General features: G+C 42.3%; 1 protein-coding gene across 3 annotated transcripts in view; it reads right to left on the reverse strand.

The window, feature by feature from the left end:
* Positions 1–26505, reverse strand: part of LOC126183739 (inactive hydroxysteroid dehydrogenase-like protein 1) — a 99653-nt gene that overhangs the window by 4090 nt on the left and 69058 nt on the right. For all 3 annotated transcript variants that reach the window (XM_049925945.1, XM_049925946.1, XM_049925947.1), the window contains 2 exons: positions 10979–11199; positions 10658–10882 (listed from right to left, as the gene is read on the reverse strand). In XM_049925945.1, the coding sequence (XP_049781902.1) occupies positions 10658–10882; positions 10979–11199 (446 nt within the window). The remainder of the gene's footprint in view (positions 1–10657; positions 10883–10978; positions 11200–26505) is intronic.

Genomic DNA, 26505 nt, shown 5'->3' on the forward strand with positions numbered 1-26505 from the left:
TATTTTGAAAAGTATGACCTTCTTTGTAATAGACAGCGCGGTTTTCTGCAAGGGATAACTACCACCTCTGCAGTCCTTGAAATAGTTGATCAGAGATTAACAGCATTCGAAAATAAACAAACAGTCTCACTTGAACTTTGTGATCTGAGTAAGGCATTCAATTGTATCCCCTTTGAGATCCTACTAGCCAAACTGAAGTAGTATGGTATAAATAATACAGAGTTAGAAATAATCAACTCATATCTACATAACAGGAGACAATTTGTGTCAATTCAAAACAGAAACTCTTCCATGAATAATGTCACATCTAGTGTACCTCAGGGCTCTGTCCTTGGTCCTTTCTTCTTCATTGTTGCAATTAATGATTTGCAATCTTATGTTGGGTCTGAGTCAGTTATCTGCTATGAGGATGATACAACCTTAATCAGCACAGAACGAGATTTATGAAAGCTACACCAGAAATCACAGGACACTCTCACCGTAACACTGAACTGGTTCTTGGCTAACGAACTTCTATGTAATCCAGAGAAAACTCAGCATCTGCAGTTGTGACTGGTTAACGAGGTAGAACCAAAATCCATAAAACTGCTTGGAATACACACTGATTCCAAACTTAGCTGTCAACCCTATATCAACTAGGTCTGCAAAAAGTTATCGAAGGTGTCCTATCTCATTCGAAAACTGTCTGATCTACTGAGTAACAAATATCTCAGAACAGCTTACTTTGGACTTTTTCAGTCTCATATATCTTATGGGCTGTTACTATGGGGCCACTCATGTCACATCAGTGATGTACTACTGATGCAGAAAAAGGTGCTACGAATAATGTGCAAGGTTGGTCCATGGGAACACTGCCATCCCTTATTCATCAAAATGGAAATAATGACAGTGATAAGTCTTTATATTTATGCATCATTGATATATGCTAAAAAGAATAGAACAAAATTTAACACCAGAGAGAACATACACTTACATTACACCAGAGACAAAGAGAGTATTGATATTCCTAGGCATAGGCTGACAAAAACAGGCAACTCTCACAAAGTGAACTGTTTGAAATTATTTAACAAATTACCACACACTTCACTCAATATACCTTTCAATAATTTTATAAGTAAACTGCACAAATGGTTAACAGACAATCCATACTACAGTCTTACAGAATTCTTGGATACTTTTAACATAGAAATTGATTTTTAACTCTATTATTGTAATACTGAACAATCGATTAATGTAGCATAAATAATTTTTACTTGTAATGCAAACACTAACTACTGTAGTAACTTCTTATGTATCTTGGCATAATTGTACTGCCTATTTCACTGCATGTGGTCAATGGCAAATAAAGAATCAGAATATGTTTTACTACTAGTCATTTCCTTTCCTATGCCACATGGAAATGGAACAAGGGGAAAAAACAATCTATATGCCCTTGTTCAAGCTTCATTTCTCTTATCTTGTCTTTGCAGCCCTTACATGAAATGTACATTGGTGACAGTAGAGTCACTCTGCAGTCAGCTCCAGGGATACCCATTTAAGTTTGTGAAGTATCTTTGTAATACGTGCATGTTGATCCAATCTACCCAAAAGCAAATCTAGCATCTAGCCTGTGAATCACTTTGATGTCTTCCTTTAATCCAATCTGGTAGTGATCCCAAACACTTGAGCAGAACTCAAAAATTGGTTGCATCAGTGTTCCACACAAGGTCTCCTTCATCAATGAGCTACACTTTTCTAAAATTTTCCCAATAAACCAAAATTGACCATTCACCTTCCCTACTATCATCCTTAAATGTTTGATGTACTACATATTACTTTCCAACTCAGCATATTTTTCTAATTTAGAGCAAGCCGCCACTTATCACAACAAATACAGATTCTGTCAAGTCATCCTGTATCCCTCTTCAGTTGCTCAGTGACAATACTTTCCCAAATGCTACAGTGTCATAAGCAGACAATCACAGATTGGTGCTAATCCTATCCATCAGATCATTTATGTATACAGGAACAGGAGTGATCCTGTCAACACTTCCCTGGGGCACTCCTAATGATACACTTGTCTTTAATGATCACTCAATGTTGAGGACAACATACTGGGTTCTATTAATTAAGAAGTCTTCAAGCCAACGACAAATCAACAGGGTATAGTCTTTCAAATTTCTTCTTGAGCTCTTGAAACGCAATGAATATACGAATATATGTTGCGAGTATTACAGAGATGCTTCGCAAACTTAAATGGGTATCCCTGAAGCTGATTGCAGAGTGACTCTACTGCCGCCAATGTAAATTTCGTGTAACGACTGCAGAGACAAGGTAAGAGAAATAAGGCTTGAACAGGGGCATATAGATTGTTTTTTCCCTTCGTTCCATCATTGCAATCATTTTCAAAATGTCATCACGTGATGATAACTGCCATTCTACTTCTACTGCAACATAGCCTCAGAAACCTTTATGGAGTAGGCTTATGGGGAGGAATATGAAGAAAAAGAGACATTCTGGGACCATTTTACTGTCTTTCTTATACTACTCAACTCAGAGGTACCATGTTCACTTTCATTTCCTAACATTCAGGTAATGTTAGATCATGGGTAGTAGGAGCTGAGGAGACAAGTTTCAGCTTGAATTTTTTCCTGTTTTCCTGGTGTGACTTTGGTGATTCAGGAGACTTATACTACTCTGGCTGCACCAATAGGCTGATTTTCAACAGCTCAAAAATTTTGTGGATAATGGAGAAGATATTTTTCTCTTAAGTGGGTGGCCTGTCTATAATCCATATGACTAGAAAAGATTCCTCACAGTTAAAGTGGTCCTGATGTGGCTGCTACATGCATACATGACAAACAATAATGAAACACAAATTTGTTTACATCTATATGGCAATGTCTCAATACTGATGCAGTTCTAGATGAGTATGGTTTGCATTCAGTATTGATCACAGTCATTTACACATTGTGGCTGAAAGCTGGCCATAGTACAGTCAGGCATCAGCTTTTTGTCTCTCCATATGAAATACAGTAATCAGACTAATGGTTGGCGTTGGAAGCGTAGATGACATCAGTGCAGTTGGGTCAGGTAAAAGTTCATCACAGTACTAACAAAACTTGATGACATATCAGCAGGCTGGAATCTTCCAAATTTTTCCTGATATTTTGGTATGATAAATAGTCAAGAGACTTTCATAACTTCTCGTATTGTGGCATATCAGTTATTAAGAACAGCCGAGTCTCATGCAATTCATACATACAGGAGATAATTCACAAAGCATTTTTTTATGTGTTATCCATTCACAGTGCCTGAAGATGGCTCCTGAATACAGTAGGAGGAGACATACCCACACATTGGCTCATATGTGAGGAACGCATATGCTTTTATATCACACCGGAATATCACGATTTGGCCTTCACTGGTATAACATTCCTTCAAAGGAGACCATAAAGATTGAGTGTCTAATTCAATACCTTCCAGCCCATGACAAATTCAGTAAAGAAAGTGAATAAATTCAGCAGTTTAATTCAATGTGCAGTTTTCTGACAGTCTGTACCATGAAGTCCTGATATATAGGGTCGGCCATTAAAATTGCAACAACATGAAGGCAGCATGCAACAAACATAAACATCAACTGGTAGGAAGTGTTCTACACACTTTGATAGGCAAATGATTAATATTTCGGCACAACTGTACAGAGTAGGTAGGAGTAACACAATCAACATTCTGCATGTAAGGAAAGATTACACAGCAAGTCTATCATTCAGAAATCACATTAGAATGTTGGTTGTTTCTGAGAAGGTCATATTATGCCTTGTGTAAGGAGAAATATCTACTAGTATGTGTTGGAATTCAAATGCGACAATATCGTGGCCTATCAAGACTACAGTTTATTGTTCCATGAATTTCCTGCTTGGGCTGGTCAGGTTTCCACAACTGTCATACAAATATCAAAAGAATGGATTAAGGAGAACCACATTCAGTGCCTTGCAGGATCTCTATGGCCCCAGATGGCTAGCACCAAAGAGGACAGACATATTGTTTGCGTGACCATGTAGGATCCTACAGTCACATCATGTACCTCAAACTAGGACTGACCTTTTTTGGACCAAGACAAGTATCCACATCAACACTGCAATAACATCTGGAGCATCACAGATCGTCAAGCATGGCAACCATCATTGTGGCTTCCCTTGACCTGGCATCAAAGGGAGGTGCAGCAACTATGGTGCATCAAACAACAACACTGGACACAGGATTGACACCACATCATCTTTTCGGGTAAGTCCCAGTTCTGTGTACATCTATATCTACATACATACTCTGAAAGACATAATATGGTGCATGGTGGAGTGTACCCTGTACCACTACCAGTCACTTTCTTTCCTGTTCCTCTTGCAAATAGAGCTAGGGAAAAATGACTGTCTATATGCCTCTGCACAAGCCCTAAGCTCTTTAATCTGATCTTCATGGTCCTTATGTGAAATGTGTGTTAGTGACAGTAGGACTATTCTTGAGTCAGTCTCAAGTGCTGATTCTCTAAATTTTCTCAATAGTGCTCCTTGAAAAGAATGTCGCTTTCCCTTCAGTAATTCTCATTTGAGTCCCTGAAGTTCCTCCATAATAAACACATGTTGTTCGAACCTACCAGTAACAAATCCAGCAGCTGGCCTCTGAATTACTTCAATGTCTGCCTTTAATCCAACATCGTGCAGATTCCAAACACTCCAACAGTGACCAACGATGGGTCACTAGTGTCCTGTTTACTGTCTCCTTTACAGAACAACCACATTTCCCTAAAATTCTCCCAAAAACTGTAATCAATCATTCACCTTCCCTCATACAATCCTAAAATGCTCATTCCATTTCAATTAATTTGCAACATTATGCCTAGATATACAATCAACATGTGCTGTACTCGAACATTATGGGTTTGTTTGTCCTACTCATCTGCATTAAATAACATTTTTCTACATTTAGAGCTAGCTACAATTCATCACATCAACTAGAAGTCATCTTGTGTCCTCCTACAGTCAGTCAACAAAGATACCTTCTCCTAAGCCACAGCATCATCAGCAAACAGCCACAGACTGCTGCTGTCCAACTGTCCACCATGTGTGGAGGCCCCAAGGAGAATGGACATTGCCAGACTGCATTTGTCACCGTAATACAGGCCCAGTACCTGGTACAACGGTATGGGCTGCCATTGGGTACACAACACAGTAACCTCTGGATCACACAGTTGGTAATTTGGGCAGCAGGTGTTGAGTTTCTGGTGTGTTAAGACTGGTGGCTGTGCCCTATCTTTAAGGTATCCTTGAGTTTACCTTCAACAAGATTACACATGACCACATGTTACCTGTGCTGTCCTGGCCTACCTTGATAGAAGGGTGTTAGACAGTTGCCCTGTCCAGCATGTTCTTCAAAGGTCTCACTCATTGTGAACATGCCATCATGGGTTGCCAAGAGACTGGCATGCCAACACTTGCCAGCAGCTATAACTGATGAACTCTGGTACACAGATGAAGCAACAAGGAATGATGTTCTGTATTTATCATTCAATCTCAGTTCAGCTTGATGCACAGCTGGGTAAGGGGTGTGGCACCTCTGTGTAGATAATTTCACATTCAAATTCTTACTACTATACTGTATACACACAATAAGTAACCTTTAATTATTTGCTATACTCTGGATGTTGCAATTTTAATGACCAACAGAGTAGACAAGTCCCTGAATCTTGCGCATTTATTTATGAGGAATAATCTCAACTGGTACACCAAGACTGTTACTTATCTGACTGGGTACAATTCAACATTTTAATTAACACACATGTTTGTCAGATTTCAAAAACTGCTACTTCCCCATACTTATCTCAAATCTATTCTTCTTAAGAGACTCTTATTCAGTTCTAGAGCATACCAAATACTGACACTCTGTTTTACTCCACTTCTCCTACCTGGTATGATTACTGTAGTGATGTCATGGATATGAACACTATGAGCTTATAACTCTCTGTATTGTAAGTTTTGTTACAATCCCGTAAGGCAAAATGAAACTTGAGCTTCTCCTAGCATACTGAATATTCAAATAATTCATGGCAATGCAGCCGGGTAAGGGTATCTGACAACCAGCAGTAGGTCAATAAGCGAATACCCCATCATTTTCAAGGCAAAAATGAAACGAGAGATCACTATGGAAGGCAATTTCAACGTTCTGTGGGCAGGGCTAAAGAAATTGGGAAACAGAAAGATGAAGTAAGCAGAAAGACAACACATGCTGAGAACAACTAACATCACCACACAACAAAAGGTAACCAACATCAGACATTGCTGATAGTGAAATATTAGCCAGTGATAGGTGACTTGGTAGCACCAACTCTGTTGCTCTTATATTTGACCAGGGAGAGAGCAGAATTCCAACTGAAATTTAAGCAAAAGACTCCAACACTATTTTTGACGTAACTTAATAGATTCACCTCAATAATGGTGAGACCATCATTTCCACTGCTTCATGAAAGCTTGATTCCCTTCACTGGAGATCGACTATCCTGATGCCTCTGTGAGACCTAACCCACTACGTCAAGTTGTTATTTGGCATGTTAACCAATGTCCTAATTCCCAATGCATTTGACTAGACAGTGTACATGGGGAGCTCATTTCTCAGGTATTTGCGGTGCAATTTCTGCATTGTCAGGGAGCAACAACCATAAGCACTGCCAACATTCTGCCTCTTCCTAATATCTCCTGGTACACTGGCTAGCATGCTGGTTATCAGAAGTCAGAATTGAACCATTATGAGAAAGGGTACTTGGGGAGTTGACACACAATGAACGGATTACATGCCACATAAGGTGCTCCTCCCCAGAGGGCCCACAAAACTGTGAAATTTTGAAAACTAAGGGGTTATGACCATGAGAGAGACCGCAGATGTTTTTAACAAAAAGAGCCAAGTACTATGTTATCCAAATCAATCCTTAAGTCTGTCTTTTTCAGTGTTGTATCATCAACTTTGGGAGCTCTCCATGGATAAGACAATCCCTGCACTGGTCTTTAGTCACCTCTTACAGTAACCAAGGACTAACACGGTCCAATTCTAGCCCCTGTGGGGGATGTGAAGAGAATAATGGCAGTTAAAAATTTCCAAAAATTATGAGAAAGACATATGACTAATGCCATGTTCACGCTAATCACAGCAGAAGAAAATATTTTACTTCATAATACATTTATTTACCTCTCAGAATGTACACTGAAGCACAAAAGGAACTGGTACAGCCATGCATATTCAAATAGAGAGATATGTAAACAGGCAGAATATGGCGCTGCAGTCGACAATGCCTATATAAGACAAGTGTCTGGTGCAGTTGTTAGATCAGTTACTGCTGCTACAATGGCAGGTTATCAAGACATAAGTGAGCTTGAACATGGTGTTATTGTCAGGGCATGAGCGATGGAACACAGCATCTCTGAGGTAGTGATGAAGTGGGGATTTTTCCGCATGACCATTTCACAAGTGTACCGTGAATATCAGGAATCTGGTAAAACATCAAATCTCTGACATTGCTGTGGCTGGAAAAAGATCCTGCAAGAACAGCACTAATGATGACTCAAGAGAATCATTCAACGTGACAAAAATGCAACCCTGCTGCAGATTGCAATGCTGAGCCATGAACAAGTGTCAGTGTGTGAACCATTCAATGAAACATCATCAATATGGGCTTTCGGAGCTGAAGACCCACTTGTTTACCCTTGATGACTGCATGACACAAAGCTTTATGCCTCACTTGCATCTGTCAACACCAACACTGGACTGTTGATGACTGGAAACATGTTGCCTGGTTGGATGAGTCTCATTTCAAATTGTATCAAGCAGATGGATGTGTAGGGGTATGGAGATAACCTCATGAATCTGTGGACCCTGCCTGTCAGCAGGGGTCTGTTTAAGCTGGTAGAGGCTCTATAATGGTGTAGGATGTTTCCAAAGCTGTTTCACAGAGGAGGACCGCACTGCAGTTCCTTCTCTAAATCCTCGCACAAACGAAAAAATGGCTGACATCGAAATAAGTGTCCAAGGAATAGAAAAGCAACTGGAATCACTCAACAGAGGAAAGTCTACTGGACCTGACGGGATACCAATTCGATTCTACACAGAGTACGCGAAAGAACTTGCCCCCCTTCTAACAGCCGTGTACCGCAAGTCTCTAGAGGAACGGAAGGTTCCAAATGATTGGAAAAGAGCACAGGTAGTCCCAGTCTTCAAGAAGGGTCGTCGATCAGATGCGCAAAACTATAGACCTATATCTCTGACGTCGATCTGTTGTAGAATTTTATAACATGTTTTTTGCTTGAGTATCATGTCGTTTTTGGAAACCCAGAATCTACTATGTAGGAATCAACATGGATTCTGGAAACAGCGATCGTGTGAGACCCAACTAGCTTTATTTGTTCATGAGACCCAGAAAATATTAGATACAGGCTCCCAGGTAGATGCTATTTTTCTTGATTTCCAGAAGGCGTTCGATACAGTTCCACACTGTCGCCTGATAAACTAAGTAAGAGCCTACGGAATATCAGACCAGCTGTGTGGCTGGATTGAAGAGTTTTTAGCAAACAGAACACAGCATGTTGTTATCAATGGAGAGACGTCTACAGACATTAAGGTAACCTCTGGTGTGCCACAGGGGAGTGTTATGGCACCATTGCTTTTCACAATATATATAAATGACCTAGTAGATAGTGTCGGAAGTTCCATGCGGCTTTTCGCGGATGATGCTGTAGTATACAGAGAAGTTGCAGCATTAGAAAATTGTAGCAAAATGCAGGAAGATCTGCAGCGGATAGGCACTTGGTGCAGGGAGTGGCAACTGACCCTTAACATAGACAAATGTAATGTATTGCGAATACATAGAAAGAAGGATCCTTTATTGTATGATTATATGATAGCGGAACAAACACTGGTAGCAGTTACATCTGTAAAATATCTGGGAGTATGTGTGCGGAACGATTTGAAGTGGAATGATCATATAAAATTAATTGTTGGTAAGGCAAGTACCAGGTTGAGATTCATTGGGAGAGTCCTTAGAAAATGTAGTCCATCAACAAAGGAGGTGGCTTACAAAACACTCGTTCGACCTATACTTGAGTATTGCTCATCAGTGTGGGATCCGTACCAGATCGGGTTGACGGAGGAGATAGAGAAGATCCAAAGAAGAGCGGCGCGTTTCGTCACAGGGTTATTTGGTAACCATGATAGCATTACGGAGATGTTTAACAAACTTAAGTGGCAGACTCTGCAAGAGAGGCGCTCTGCATTGCGGTGTAGCTTGCTCGCCAGGTTTCGAGAGGGTGCGTTTCTGGATGAGGTATCGAATATATTGCTTCCCCCTACTTATACCTCCCGAGGAGATCACAAATGTAAAATTAGAGAGATTAGAGTGCGCACGGAGGCTTTCAGACAGTCGTTTTTCCTGCGAACCATACGCAACTGGAACAGGAAAGGGAGGTAATGAAAGTGGCACGTAAAGTGCCCTCCGCCACACACCGTTGGGTGGCTTGCGGAGTATAAATGTAGATGTAGATGTAGATGTGTGCAGTTGTAGTGATATGGGACCCATTATATATCTAGATATGACTCTTACAGGTGACACATATGTAAGCATCCTGTCTGATAACCTGCATCCATTCAGGTTCATTGTGCATTTTGACAGACTTGGGCAATTCCAGCAGCACAATGTGACACCCCACACGTCCAGAATTGCTACAGAGTGGCTCTAGGAACACTCTTCTGAGTGTAAACACTTCCACTGGCCACCAAATTCCTCAGACACGAACATTACTGAGCATATCTGTGATGCCTTGCAATGTGCTGCTCAGAGAAGAGATCTCCACTCCCTCATTATCTTACAGATTTATGGACAGCCTTGCAGGATTCAAGGTGTCAGTTCCCTCCAGCACTACTTTCTACATTAGTCAAGTCCATGCCATGTCATGTTGTGGCACTTCTGTGTGCTCTCGGGGGGCTTACACGATATTAGGCAGGTGTGCCAGTTTCTTTGACTTTTCAGTGTATTTAACATAACAATATGGGAGGGGGTTCCCAGTTGCAACATAATCTACAAGCAACTGTAATCAAAGTATTTGTATAAGGCACAGAATCACTAATAGTATCATCACATGAAAAATTGACCATTAATTTTCATCTGCAAAATGTAGATGCTACAACCAAATTTGTGAAGACAAATGACCTAGCATTTGTTCATATCCAGTATGGAGATATTTTCTTGTATCAGAATACAGAATACAAGTTACCACAAAATTCAAAGAATTAACATAAAATTTCATATTTTCTTCTATAAATTGATTTTTAATCAACAGCTACACAATCCTGTCAGTTAAAGTTTATGCAGTATGCATACAATAGGGTCTATAATACGTTATAGTGACTGCTTATTCCATCAGTACAGCTACATTGTAGACCAAAAACAAATTAATAATGAAATAATGAACCAACAAAATTTCACAACTCATACATGCTTCTTATGGCGAATGACATGTTAACTGTACTGTCAGAATAAATGCAGTATTAACTGTTAACAAAATTTCAAATAAAATTGGTAATTTCATGAATTTGCTTCTTAAGTTATTCCACAGAAGAGCAGGATAATTTTGTAACTTACAATTAAATCATGTAGCCAGTAACCAGTTGTGCGTTCAGCTATTCCCAAGGTCCTTACTGCGTGCCTTGCATATTTGTCAGCATTTGGTACAAACCATGAGTTTTGCAATTGTTTGCTGTATCCTACCATTTTTGTGTTTACGAACCAAGGTATTAAGGTCTGGACAGAAACATTATGGTCCTTGCATTCATACTGCAGTGCTTGAGAAAAGTAATCCATATACACCTGCAAATTATCAACACTAAATTGAAAAATCATTCACAACTTCTTAATTTTCTTTTACCTAAGTACCTAAAGCTATGAAAGAAGTCAAAATATTACCTTAGTTGCTGAATAAACAGCAAACATTGGTGTAGGCTGCAGAGCAGCAGTAGAGGCTATGTTTACTATAGCTCCTTTTTTCCTTTCCATCATACGAGGTAATATCATCTTTGTTATCATACTGCATGGAATTATATTGACATTAATGTGGTTCTTTATGTCATCTTCTGTCATGTCAATAAAACACATTGGTTTTTCTAGTATAACACCAACATTGTTTACTGTAAAACATTTTCAAAAAACAAACTTCCAAATAAATGAATATACATATCAAACAACATAGTTCAAATTTACATTATGCAACTGATCTCTTTTTGCAATTTCATAAATGGACAATAAAAATAATATTAATCACATCACTTTAAAAATTCATAAGTTTTGAGAGATTCCTCTCCAGTAAAGAGGCATACATTGCCTGAAAAAAATGTGGAGCACCCAGAAGAGAAGGAGATAAAATGAAATTTCATGGACTGAGAGGGTATGTGATGTTATTTAAGTTATTACAAATCAGGTTTACAAAGAATTTGGCAGTACGATGTTGTATCCCCCCCCCCCCCCCCCCCCCGGTCTAGATGCAGGGCACTGAGCTGCTCCAAAAGGATGTCATAAATCCATTGTATCCTCTCCTGTCTCAAGCTGGCCCACAACTGTTGTAATAGGGTTTGTCAAATATTTTGATTTTGTTTTTCAAAAAATGAGGGGGATATCATAAAGTTGCATTTTCATTAGCAATTCAAAATATAATATTTATCAGAAAAGACAATCACATTGTTTTGCTTGGTAAATGACTACCTCAATTCCATGATATTTTGCAAACTGTCTTCTTCCAAGAAGTATTTATTTATTTGGACTGTATGTCTGCTCTAAGGGAAAAACATACTATAAAACCTGCAAACTTTTTTCATTCCACTCATAAAAGTATTTAAACTAGTAATACTCATTTACAGATGAGTGTCTTTTTGTTAATATCACACAAATAGTAACATTTTCTTGTCTTTCTTTTATCATGCACAAACAGTTTCTTCCACTTGCAAAAGCTGAAAAATGAAAATCATGGCTAGTAAAAAAAAGGGAAACAAGACTGGCAACAACCACACATATTTGACTTCATTGGAACAGGTTGAGAAATGGTGCCCCCTGAATTCCCAACTCTGTGTAATTTTCTAAGATATGGGCTTCTGCTAAGAGAGCAGAGTGGAGAGAATGTCAGAAAATACCCAGCAGCCACTCTTGCACATGATATTTATCCAAAAGTGCTTGAAAAGTGGGGGCTAGCAAACAAACTGGGAAGAGGCCAAAAACATAACACTTGGTAGAGGAAAACTGGAAGTGAAAGAGGATTTCATAGCAACATTACACAAGCTCTTTGACATCCTCAGTTGCAAATTTGAGATTAAACTACACTACTGGCCATTAAAACTGCTACACCAAGAAGAAATGCAGATGATGAATGGGTATTCATTGGACAAATATATTATACTAGAACAGACATGTGATTACATTTTCACGCAATTTGGGTGCATAGATCCTGAGAAATCAGTACCCAGAACAACCACCCCTGGCCGTAATAACGGCCTTGTTACACCTGGGCATTGAGTCAAACAGAGATCAGCTTCAACATGATACAACAGTTCATCAAGAATAGTGACTGGCGTATTAGGACGAGCCAGTTGCTTGGCCACCATTGACCAGACGTTTTCAACTGGTGAGAGATCTGGAGAATGTGCTGGCCAGGGCAGCAGTCAAACATTTTCTGTATCCAGAAAGTCCCGTACAGGACCTGCAACATGCAGTCGTGCATTATCCTGCTGAAATGTAGAGTTTTGCAGGGATCGAATGAAGGGTAGAGCCACGGGTCACAACACATCTGAAATGTAACATCCACTGTTCAAAGTGCCGTCAATGCGAACAAGAGGCGACCGAGACGTGTAACCAATGGCACCCCATACCATCACACCAGGTGATACGCCAGTATGGCGATGACGAAAACACGCTTCCAACGTGCATTTACCATGATGTTGCCAATCATGGATGCAACCGTCATGATGCTGTAAACAGAACCTGGATTCATCCGAAAAAATGATGTTTTGCCATTCGTGCACCCAGGTTCGTCATTGAGTACACCATCGCAGGAGCTCCTGGCTGTGATGCAGTGTCAAGGGTAACCACAGCCATGGTCTCCGAGCTGATAGTCCATGCTGCTGAAAACGTCATCGAACTGTTCATGCAGATAGTTGTTGTCTTACAAACATCCCCATCTGTTGACTCAGGGAAAGAGACGTAGCTGCATGATCCATTACAGCCATGTGGATAAGATGCCTGTCATCTCAACTGCTAGTGATACGAGGCCGTTGGGATCCAGCACGGCGTTCCGTATTACGCTCCTGAACCCACCGAATCCATATTCTGCTAATGTGGGATGGCGGAGTTATTCTCGATCGATTCTCGATCATTGGGCCTATGAGTGGTGTTTCTTTCTCCATTGCGGGGCGCCTCCTGGCGGTGGGTGGCGCCGTCTCTGCCGGGTGACGTGTGCGCGGGCAGTCAAGTTTGGGCGCGAGCATTGCCTTTTGTGTCCGATGGTGGGTCCCTCTGTGCTGTCGCTGGCCAGGGCTGGTGTTACTTGCTACTTGCTGCTCCCCAAGTTGGTGGTTGGAGTTGTTGCCTGACTACCAGCTTTCCTGCCCTGTCTGACTGCACCTTGCTGAGGTCTGGGTGACAATACTCATGCTGGATCATCTTTCTCGCGGCGATTTCCCTGGACCACGCCTTGGCAGGAGCTTGTGGCTGTGCTGCTCCCGGATATAGTTTACAGGGGAGTACTTTTCCGTCCTTGGAAGTTAGGTGCTGTTTGTGTGTTTCAGCGTGCTATGGCTAAGAAGATTATCTTCATTGTTATGATTGTGTCGGAGACATGGGCAAACCCCAGTGTTTGTGTTTCACGGCATTCTGTGGGGTGATGTACCTTACTTAGTGTGTTTTTCTTGGTGTTCTATTGTACCATTGCAGAACTTTGTTTAACCTTTTCCCTCCTTACACTTCTGCAGAGTGCCTTTGGATCCTGTGGCCTGTAATTTCACTTGTGCCAAGTTCCAGGGTTTTGGGGGTAATTGATTAAATTATGTTTTGGAATTTATGGGATTCTGTGTGTTTGTCTGCGGTTTTTGCTGGCCTGTGCCTGTACGATTTTCCGTTTCCTCGCCCAGGCGTTGTACGTAAAGTTTAAGGTGAGTGAATTTTGGTAGTCCCCGTCCAGTGGTTCAGTGGGCCCCATGACAAATTGTTTTTTTTTTTTTTTTGCACCCTGCCTGTCCTACCTCCCTGCCTTAAGGTTGGCTCCTCTGTGCCCGTGCGCAAGTGTGTATGTGGGTGACTTCTCTGCATAGACTGCCAAATCTGTAATTTTGTCTATGCCATGTTATAGTTGCTTCAAGTTGGTTCACACACTCCCCTTGGTAATGAAATCTGCGCACCTATGAGATTGAATAATGTTTTGAACTACTGTAAGCTGGTGGTTGTCACCGTGTGTGTATTTGAGTTTTGGTATTTGTATTTGAGTATTTGAGTTTTGGTGTAATTGTATTTTATTAACTGAGCTAATTTTTCTTGCCCACTGCTGCAATGTCAGAAATGTTCAAATCTAGCTTTGGGCTCCTTGTGAATTTTTATGTTGATAACTGATGCAGCATTTTAGTGTAATGATTTATCTTTTACATTTTGGGGAAATTTTATCTTGGCAAATCCTTGGGGTTAAATTGTGCAACTTGTGTGTATGATCTATGGAAATGTTGGCGTGGATTGCACTTTCTCATTAGGCCTATCACTTATTGTTTTACTAAAAGCATTAAGGGATATTTGTTGAAAGTTTTTTTTTTTAATTAACAACCATAAATTTAATCTTACCTGTGAAGCCATATTTGTGGAGAGTGGTTATTTAAATTTCATTGTCTTCTTCGCTTGCCCTTTGCTACTGTATTAATCACAGCTGCTTGCCTTAAAGAACTAAAGCTGATTTTGAAAGATTGAGAATTAGTGTAACTGTTCACCCCAATAAAGCCACCATGTTTAAAGAAAAATTTTGGTGCTACCATTTGGTTCCCCCCTTGACCCCTATCACGGCTCAGCTAACAGTCATTCGATCTCGACCAACGCGAGCGGCAATGTCGCGATACGATAAACCGCAATCATGATAGGCTACAATGCGACCTTCATCAAAGTTGGAAACGTGATGGTACGCATTTCTCCTCCTCACACGAGGCACCAAAACAACGTTTCACCTGGCAACGCCAGTCAACTGCTGTTTGAGTATGAGAAATCGGTTGGAAACTTTCCTCATGTCAGCACATTGTAGGTGTCGCCAACGGTGCCAACCTTGTGTGAATGTTCTGAAAAGCTAGTGTGAATGCTCTGAAAAGCTAATCATTTGCATATCACAGCATCTTCTTCCTGTCGGTTAAATTTCACGTCTGTAGCACGTCATCTTCATGGTGTAGCAATTTTAATGGCCAGTAGTGTATATTCAGTATTTGAAGGTCCACGTCTACCTGACTGTAAACTGAAGTGCACATCTCCTGCTCTTATTCTACGGACATGAAGAGCCTTGTCAAAGTACTAATGTCTATTTAAGGTCAAAGAGATAAGGTTGGCTCTGTTGGACAGCATCAAACCATGTTATTCGACCTATCTGAGCACAGAAAACAAATTAAAAAGCAGAAGAAGCAATAAGATGAATTAAGAAGGATTTCTGAATACAAGCAGAAAAAAGAAGGAAGAGTTAACATTACAACCAAATGAAATTCATTTCTCTGAAGAAGATGAAGAGACAGCTGATGTTAAAGATGAACATTCTGAAGATCCTTTGCAGACACAATGTGATGATTCTGATGTACCTTCTACTTCAAGTACAAGTCAGTATAATACATAACAATTACACAATGTTACACTGCAAAGTACTAGATTTGGTGTCGGTTTATGTGCTACAGCTGCTGTTACAACAGCCCCAAACTTGGATGCTGGATTAATTACTGAAGGAGACAGGAGGTTTCTGGTTGATCACAATAAAGTAAAAATCACAAAGGAAGAAATCATGAAATCACTTGATGAAAAACCTGCTTGATGTAGTGTAGGCAACAGTGAATGTATCTTCTTTGATGGATGCCAAGATTCCACTAAAGTTCTGTTAGAAGCAGATAACTACAGTCATCAGTTTCTAAGTACTGTGAAAGATGAGCATTGCAGCATTTGCAGTGAGCCAGGTGGAAAGCATCTTTTCCATTTTACTCCAGAGAAAGACTCAACGAAAAGGAAACCTGCTCAAGTTATTCCTAACCATCTTGTGGATTTTCTAAAGAAAAATAGCATTGATTAAAGTTTGAAGGCTACTGTAGGTGACTCAACAAATTTTAACACTGATTGGGAAGGAGTAGTCAGGCATGGGGTTGAGACAAAGCTTAATCGTAAACTCATCAGTTGGTTTGCACTCTTCATACTAATGAGTTACCTTTGCAACACTTGATCAGACAGTTGTATGGGAAAACTTTGTCTAATGGAGTAGTAAGATTGGCAACATACTTAATAATGTAACAGAACTTGAAATCAATCCCTCATTTGTCATTCCAAAGTCTTTGGTTCCATTGAGTGACACTGCTGTCGAAAATCTCTCTACAGATCAGGCTTATGGTCACACGATAACTCAGGCTATAAGGACAGATGCACTTCTAACTGATCTGGCATTATTAGAAATTGGTCCTGTAAGCCACTCTTGGTGGTTAACAATTGCAAATAAGATTTGTCATGTATGGATTTCAAATCATGGCCTTAAAGACAACAACTCGGAGACATTAAAACTACTTGCGTAATACATTGTGGCCTTCACCATCCCTGCTGGTTCATAATCAAATCGAAATTCTCTTTGATGAAAGAACCCCACCACATTGTTTATCAATTGAAGGTCCTAAAATACCAGAAGGAGGCAATAGTAGAAATTGTTCTGCCTGCATTCCAACATCACCATAGTTTGCATTTAGTGAAATGGTGAATCAGACAATTTTATGCTCAGAAGAGCAAGAACAAAGGAAAGTAGGCGTCCAGAAGGTAACAGACTTGACGGATGAAGACGACGACGATGACAATAATGATGATGATACACCAGGAGACCAATCTGTATGGTCTAGGAAAACACCTGCAGTAAATCCAAGTGCAACTTCACTTTTGGAGTGATAGACTGGTGAGAAAAAGTATGTGAACTTTCACCTACTTGTAAGGTTTTAGGCATTTCCCATTCTAAAGCATGTCTGAAAACATAACAACACACCATAGCAAAATGCAGCTAAACACAAATAATATAACTACACTGAATACACCATTACACAAACATAACATTTACCTCTCGTAACATATGTGGCTACATGATCATCATCATTAATTTAAAAATCATGTTCCATGCATAATTGTGCAAATAATAATAATAATAATAATAATAATAATAATAATAATAATAATAATAATAATAATAATAATAATAATCATGTAAAATATAAAGGTACTTATGAGAACAAAAGTATTATCATGTTATTTAAATGTCACTTCCAACCAGAAGCACAAAGAAGACAAACCTGGCAATATTTCCAACGAAAAATGATTTGTGTTTTGCTGCTTTCTGCTATGGTGTGTTGCTATGTTATCACACACACTTGAGAATGGGCAGTGCCCAAAACCAGAAGTATGAAAAAAAAAAAATAAAAAAATTTATACACAGTCTAGTGTAAAAATGTTATTCTTCAAATCACACAGACAGTTCATGCAGACATGTGTGGATGAGCACTGTCCTGCTGAGAAATGGCACCATGATATTGGCTGTGAATTTTTCAGTTCCTCAACAATAGAAATCTGCCCTTCAGTCATGGAGTCATTGGAGAACTGCTGTGTGGTGAACATCCTGTGCCATTAGAGTTCTCTCAGTCACTACCGGCCATTACCTGAGGTCATACCCAATGGCTCCCCATGCCATCATGCCATAGCACTGCTGTGCCTCTCCAAAATATTGGAATGCTTAGATCACTGGGCAATAAGATTGGCACATTGTCAGAAGAGAGCCCATGTTCCACATTTCCTGCTGACAGTTCTGTTGCAGAACAGCTAGCAGGTGCATCACAGTGTTTGAGTAAAATGGTGCAACAACTGGAAACATACTTCAAAGTGGAAGTATGTAGGCTAATACATTTCTTGTGGACAAAACACCTATATTTCACACACAGATTCATGATGAGATTCTGGTGATACTCACAGAAAATGCAATGTTGCACCCACCATAGTGAAATGGTGCCAACAATTTGACTAAGGCCGTGTGGACAAATGAGATGCTGATTGGGAAGGAATGCCATTGACATTGACCACAGACAACAATGTGCAGGCAATCAATGAACTGATTCACAGCACTCGCAGATTTTCCAATGATGAGGAAGTTCACCACACAGCAGTTCTCGAATGGTTCTGTGACTGAAGAGCAGATTTCTATTGTTGAGGAACTGAAAAATTCATTATTTACAGAGACTTGGTGACTCTGTTGAGAATTAGTGTCACATATCTGGCACTCTGAAGTGTAGTGCAGCATTCAATAAAAGTTACTTGGCCTGCCACAATAACGTGTAACTTAATTTCTTAATGAAGGAATTAAAGACAATAGCTCCCATGAGCAATGATTTATAGCAATGGGACAAGTTGGAAATTTGTACCACACTGGGATTCGAACCCAAGTCTCCTGCTTCCTAGGCAGATGTACTGACCACTAAACCATCTGGATACAGTGGTCACCACAAGCACATGGGCTACCTTAGCACACCTCCTGTCAGACTCAAATTGTTAATTTATACCACAGTGTAGTGCCCCTGCTCGTTTGCCTCATTACCCAGATTTGAATTTTCAACTTGCCCCATTGACAAAACAATGCACACTTGCAGCTAATGTCTTTAATTCCTTTGTGTCTTGATTGATAGCGGTTGCAGGATCAAAATGGTGTCTGTTCCTTTGGATCTATCCACAAGAACAGATAAAATACATAAAACTTACTTAATGCCCCCTCATGTTACAGCTCCTATCAGATTCCTGAAAGGGAACATAAAGGTGATGCCACATTGGCCAGGGCTTCAGCTCACTTTGCTGGGTAATTGCTCCAAGATTTGATGTGATGATCATTGTACTTTTTACCATGCTCTGATTGTAATGGCATGAGCCTTTGGAAAGTAAGAAAGGTTCATAAGGGGTTACACAGGATATGTGGTGAAGACAGGAAGATAGAGAAACAGAAGGGAGCAAATTAGTTAGTTTCATGTTCCACGGATCATTTTGCATGATAAATCGTACTGATGTGGAACGAATCATTGTCCATTCACATTGTAAATTAATTCATAAATATGTCTACATGCTGAACACTTATAACTTTATTTTATTATTATTATTATTATTATTATTAAAAACATGCAGATGTGAGTTAGTAGTTCTTATACAACACCATTACAATAAGAGAAATTCTTCTACAGAATAAAAGGAGTTGTCAAGGATAAGCTTTTCCAGTTTATTTAAAAATTTTACTATGTTTTCTGTCAGACATTTTACATCCCCAGGTAAATGATTGAAAATTTTAGTTGCAACATTGTGCAATCCTTTATGTGCTACAGATAACCTTAATGTGGAGTAATGAACATCCTTTTTCCTTCTGGTATAGTAATTATGTACATCATTGTTCCTTTTGAACTGCAGTAGATCATTTACAACAAACTTCACGAGGGAATAAATATACTGTGAAGTGGTTGTCAGAAAGGCCAAATCCTTACACAACATGTGCAAGATGATTGTGGGTGAGCAACACAAATTATCCTTGCAGCATGTTTTTGAGCTTTTAAGACTTACTTTCTTAAACATGAGTTACCCCAAAACATTATTACAGATGGCATTATTGACTGAAAATATGCAAAATATATCAACTTACTTATCTGTCTCTCTCCAAGATTTGCAGAGATTCTATATGCATATGTGACTGAACAAAGTTGTTTTAGGATTTCCAAAATCTGCTTTTTCCAGTTTAAATTCTTATCAACATGGACACCTAAAAATCTTGAAGTTACCACCCTATTTATCATTCCCTTGCCATGTGTTGCACTTATCACTGGTGTAGTATCCCTATATATGCAGAACAGAATATGTTGTGTCTTTTTAAAAATTTAGAGTGAGACCATTTGTGGAAAACCAGTCACTGATACTTTTATGAACATTGTTTACCATGTCTTCTGTTTCTGTATTTCAGCTTGGATTGATTACAATACTAGTGTCATATGTAAAAAGAACTAATTCTGCTAGTTGTATATTAGACAGAAGACTGTTTGCATACATGAGAAACAATAATGGTCAAATGATTTAGCCTTGGGAGAACCCCATATATGATTTCTCCCCAGTCAGAATAATGTCCCCCAATATACTGGTTGAATTACTAAGTAGAACTTTTGCATTTATTGTTTAGATATGACATTATCCAATGGTTGGATATACTTTCAATCCCACAAAGCTTCAATTTATATAAGATACAGTGATTCACACAGTCAAATGCCTTAGATAGGTCACAGAAAATACCTAACAGCGCTATTTTATTATTTAATGCTTGTAAAATTTGGTGAGTGAACATGTAAATTACATTCTCAGTAGAGCAACTCCGTTGAAATCCAAACTGTGATTTGCTGAGGATATTACTGTTGCTCCAGTGAGATACTATTCTGGAACACATCACCTTCTCAAAAATTTGAAAATGATGTCAGCAGTGAGACACGTCAGTAATTATTGACATCTTCCCTACCAACTTTCTTAAACTGGAGTTTGACTATGGAAAATGCTTTGAGTTAGTGATGAATTACATATTTAAGATAGGACAGAGATTACTGTATAAGAACAAATCTTTAGTACTCTTTCGGAAACATCATCAAAACCAGATAAGCTGTTATTCTTGAGAGACTATATAAGTTCCTTCATTTGATGAAAAGTTGTTGATACATTCATATGACTGAATTTTATGAGAGCTGCTTTTTCAACATACTGCAGTGATTTTTCTCTTGAAGCATTTTTCCCCATACTTCCTACTACACTTAAAAAATGATTATTAAATATGTTTACTACCTGTGACTCATCATTTATAGCCCTACCAATCAGAAAGATTTCTGACCTTCAGATCAAATTACATGAGGCTAAAAGAGATCTGGATAGCTTAAGTAGAAGAAGGGCAAGCAGAAATGGGAAGTGGCAACAGACAATAGAGGTAATAAGCACAAGACATTTTAGACAACTTTGCGATAAATGTATCAAATAAGTTTTACTAGTTCCTTCAGTTAGAACTGAATTAGCTTCATGCACATGTAAGCACAGAGATCATACAACAAACTTCCAATAAGTAATAAAAATATGTATTATGAGTGTAGTAGCCATCAGAAAGATCACGGGAGGCGCACATTGGCACGGCGCGTCATGGACGGTAGTTGCCGCAAGTAGAGTCCCGTCCACCAGAGGGCACGCGAGAATTCGGACGCGCCCTCTGCCAGCGTAACAACAAGAACAACAACAACAACAACAACTCCGGCAGGACAGGCTGAGCGCAGTCAGTCAACATCGGGTATGCCTAGGACACAGTCCCGGTCTACGCTAAGTGAAGTGCGACGTAACGTGAACAGTGTTACTACACAATTGGCGACGAGTAGGGTCGTTCTTTCGCGTGTTGCATCGTTGTTCCGGTTTCGCAGTTTCTCCACGGCATGGAGGATTTGGTGCGGGTTTTGGTTGCGCAGCAGACGGAGCTCATGGCCACCATGAAACAAGTGCTTCCGGCGTTGCTCTCCACGCCGTCTGCTCCGGCGCCGTTCCCTCCTCCCTTTCCCCCGTATGACGAGACGGCGGAGGATTGGGACGCATATGAACATCGCCTTCGGCAGCATTTCCAGGCGTTTCATGTTGCCGATGCGGAGGTATGTCGTGCTCTCTTCTTGTCTTGGATATCTCCCTCGCTGTATCAAGTTTTGCGGCAGCTAGCGCCGTTACAGGAACCCTCGTCCTTGTCTTTTGACGCATTGTGTTCATTGCTGGCTTCATATTATCGCCGCCGCACGCATGTTGTGGCGGCTAGGGTCGAGTTCTATCAATGCAAGAAACAGCCCCATCAGTCATACCGGGCGTGGGCCGCTACCCTGCACGGTCTTAGTCGCAAGTGTCATTTTGTCACGGAGCAGTCGCGGGAGTCGTATGCCCATGTTATGGTACGCGACGTCATTGTTCGTTCGGCCCCTGATAGGGAGGTCCGGCAACGGGCCCTGCAGTTAGAAGACCCTTCCCTCGAAGAAGTCCTGTCCATTGCTCAATCGTATGAAGTCTCTCACGCAGTAGGTCAACAGCTGGAAGCGTGGTGCGACGTCGCGGAGGTTCAGGGCGGTGCGGCCGCGTCCACTGTGTCCGGGGTGGACGACGTGCGAGCGGTACAATCCGGCCGTTACGGCCGCTCCCGCGCGGCGCGTAAACAGAATTCGGGCCGCCGGCCCCTGTTGCCGTCCTGTGCGTCGTTATATACATCACGATCGGTCGAAGTGCCCCCAGCGTTGGGCCGTTTGTCGCAAATGTAATAAAAATGGTCACATTGCTAAAGTTTGCCGCTCAGCCTCAAAAGAATCGAAGGAAGCAAGTACAGAGGACGTGGACGTTGACATTCAGGAAGTTTCATCGGGCCAGGCTCCCGACGCATCGGCACGCAAACTCTTTATTGAGGTGTCAGTTCGGTCGCGCCGGTTACAACTGCAAGTAGATACGGGCGCGGCAGTTTCGTTGTTGAATGCACAAACGTATTCCGACCTTGGATCACCCCCGTTGGCGCCAGTTTACCGGCGTCTACACGGTTATGGTAAACAGTTCATTTCCCTACTGTGTCAATTCACTACCGACTTGACTTACAAATCAGTCACTCGGCCTATTACTTTTATTGTTGTCAGTGATGCGAGCTCCGCTAACCTTTTTGGCCTGGATGCCTTTCAAGCTTTCGGTTTTTCTATCGCTGACACCATACAGTTGGTCTCCGAAGACGTTCCCTATCACTCATTGGAATCTTTGATCTCAGACTTTCCAGATATTTTTGAGGAGGGCCTGGGGCGTGTTTCAGATTTTGAAGCTCACTTAACGTTGAAGGCGTCGGCTCGCCCGCGTTTTCTACGCGCGAGGCAGATCCCCTTGGCTCTCCGCCCTCAGGTAAAGGAAGAGCTAGACCGGCTGACAGCCCTAGGGCTTTTGGAATATCCAGTGCCCCGGCGATATTCCAGCATTATCTTGAGCATGTCACGTCGACAATCCCTCATTGTATTAATTACCTGGATGACATAATTGTCACGGGCCGCAGCACAACGGACCACTTGCACAACCTTCGCACCCTCTTTCTCAAATTCAGGTCTGTGGGCTTGCGTTGCAACCTGCATAAGTCAACCTTCTTCCAACCGTCCATTGAGTATGTGGGCTACACCATCTCTCGGCATGGCATCCAGCCACTAGGAAGTTTGGTCCAAGGTATCGTCAACCTTCCTCGGCCCACATCGCTGAAGGAGTTACAAGCTTTTTTAGGCAAGATAGCCTATTACCACCGGTTCATTCCCAGGGCTTCCACTATAGCCCACCCCCTGTACTGCCTTCTGCACAAGGGTGTTCCTTTTGATTGATCGCCTGCATGCGAGCGAGCGTTCACCTCGTTGAAGGGCCTCCTCACGTCAGCCCCTTGTTTGGCTACTTTTGATCCCCATAAGCCGTTGGTCCTGGCTACGGATGCTTCGCAGTATGGGGTGGGGGCGGTCCTGGCCCATCGCAATGCAGATGGTTCCGAGCAACCACTGGCGTTTGCGTCGAAAACGCTTAGTCCCGCGCAGGCCCATTACTCCCAGGTGGAAAAAGAGGCTTTGGCCATTGTCTACGCTGTTACCAAGTTTCACCCTTTCTTGTATGGCACGAAGTTTCAGTTAATCACTGACCATAAGCCGTTAATATCGTTATTTGGCCCCGCCTCTCAGATTCCGGATAGGGCGGCCCACAGACTACAGCGCTGGGCCTTGTTCCTCTCTAAGTACCATTATGACATTCGTTTTCGCCCTACAGGCCAGCATGCCAACGCCGACGCTCTTTCCCGTCTTCCGGTGGGCCCGGACCCTACATTTGATCGAGAGGAGATTATGTGTTTTCATTTGGATGTGGCGTCCCGCCAGGCGGTTGATGGCTTCCCGATCACTAGTTCTCGAGTCGCCAGGGAAACGGCGGCTGACCCGGTTCTCCGGCAAGTTGTTCACCTCATTCAGCAGGGGTGGTCGTCCCGCCCTCCGGGCCGGGCCTCGGACCCTCTTCGTAATTATTTTCTTCTACGAGACCGTCTCTCGGTCTTGGAAGGAGTTCTCCTTCTGGCTACCAATGATACAGCTCCTCGCGTGGTTGTTCCTGCAAGTTTACGACGGGAGGTCCTCAAGTTATTACATGCGGGGCACTGGGGTGTTTCCCGCACTAAAACCTTGCCTCGCAGACATGTGTACTGGCCCGGTATTGACAGAGAAATTGAGCACTTGGTGGCCGCCTGTTCCCAGTGTGCGAGCCAACAAGCATCTCCCAGGGCAGCGTTCTCTTCATGGCCGCCGGCAACCCAGGCGTGGGAATGTGTTCACATCGATTTTGCGGGGCCGTTTCTCAATGGCTTTTGGCTCATTGTCATTGATGCTTATTCCCGATTCCCATATGTGGTTCGCTGCTCCTCAACCACTTCAGAAGTTGCAATCCAGGCACTAGCAAAAATCTTTTCTGTGGAAGGTCTGCCAATCACCCTGGTTCGGACAATGGACCGCAGTTTCTTTCGCAGACCTTCCAGGATTTTTGTAGGCGCTTCGGTATTCGGCACGTTTGCTCTCCCCCCTTCCATCCACAATTGAATGGGGAAGCTGAGCGCATGGTGCGCACCTTTAAGACGCAGATGAAAAAGTATGTGCACGAATTTCCTGCAGAGGAAGCATTGACGTTTTTCTTGACGGCATACCGGACCACACCAATGGGAGACCGCAGCCCCGCAGAGCTCCTCCATGGGCGTCAACCTAGGACTCTGCTGCACCTCCTCCAGCCTGGTCCTCGCCAGTCTTCCCAAAACGGAGTACCTGGCTTTCCACTGGGTATGTCAGTCTGGGCCCGTGGGTTTGGTCGCAATCCACGTTGGATACCGGCGGTGGTCCTGCACCGACATGGCCGCCGGCTCTATACCTTGCAGGTGGGGGACTGGGTTACGTCGTCACCAAAATCAGCTACGTCCACGTTCGGGCACCCACCCTCCGACCTCTTGGACACCGGCTTCCCCATTGCCGGCACCTGTATTGGTTTCACAGGGGACGTTACCTCCTCTCCCCGCTGTGACTCTGCCGCACTGTGATGGTTCTCAGCCTTGGCAGCCTCCAGTGGCTCCAGCACCGGCATCGCCGTCATTCGAGCTGCCCCAGCGAGAGCCGGCCCCCCTAGCCGGCCCGGTTTCGCAGGGGGCTAGTTCCCCTGTGGTCGTCCCTTCCCCTTCGTCCCCGCCACTGGGTCTTGCCCCTCCTGAGGTGGAACAGGATCCAGAGTTCGACAGCTTGTCGCCCATTCTGTCCCGGGCTCCGGTTGTGGGACGACGGGGGCCTCTTCGTGTGGGTCACTTCCAGCCGTATTCGAAGGTTCCGGCTCGAGGGTTGGCAGATTCCCTCGACTCCGGCCATCCCATGGATGTGGAGGTCATCGCTCCTGCCCGACGCTCCACCTTCCGACGCAGTGGATCACAGTGGATTCACCCCCCGAAGGAGGAGGAGTGTAGTAGCCACCAGAAAGATCGCGGGAGGCGCACATTGGCACGGCGCGTCATGGACGGTAGTTGCCGCAAGTAGAGTACCGTCCACCAGAGGGCACGCGAGAATTCGGACGCGCCCTCTGCCGGCGTAACAACAAGAACAACAACAACAACTCCGGCAGGACAGGCTGAGCGCAGTCAGTCAACATCGGGCATGCCTAGGACACAGTCCCGGTCTACGCTAAGTGAAGTGCGACGTAACGTGAACAGTGTTACTACAATGAGACCTTAACTTTTCCCGGCGAATCAAATGTTCAAATAACTTACGGGTTCGCTGTTGGGTGACGTCATCGAACACCACCGATATTTCGAGAGGAGCACACCCTGCCATTCTCAAGGCACAATTGCAAGGAAGAAAAAATGTGCAAGCAAATTTAATACCTCAGTTCACAGAGGAGAAACAAGGAAGACACCACACAGAACAAGTGTCAACACAACCAAAGATAACCAACATCAGAAATATCGATAGTTACTATTAATCAACAGGTGAGGTAGCACTAATTCTGTCCCTCTGTTTTAGTCTGATTTCAACAGCTTCCTTAATAACACTATCCCAATAGCTGGACGTGCAAGCCAGAATCTCCTATGGAATACAACAACAAGGAGATTCTGGCTTGCATGT

Source organism: Schistocerca cancellata, chromosome 4 (assembly GCF_023864275.1).
Source record: "Schistocerca cancellata isolate TAMUIC-IGC-003103 chromosome 4, iqSchCanc2.1, whole genome shotgun sequence".
NCBI classification, from domain to species: Eukaryota; Metazoa; Arthropoda; class Insecta; order Orthoptera; family Acrididae; genus Schistocerca; species Schistocerca cancellata.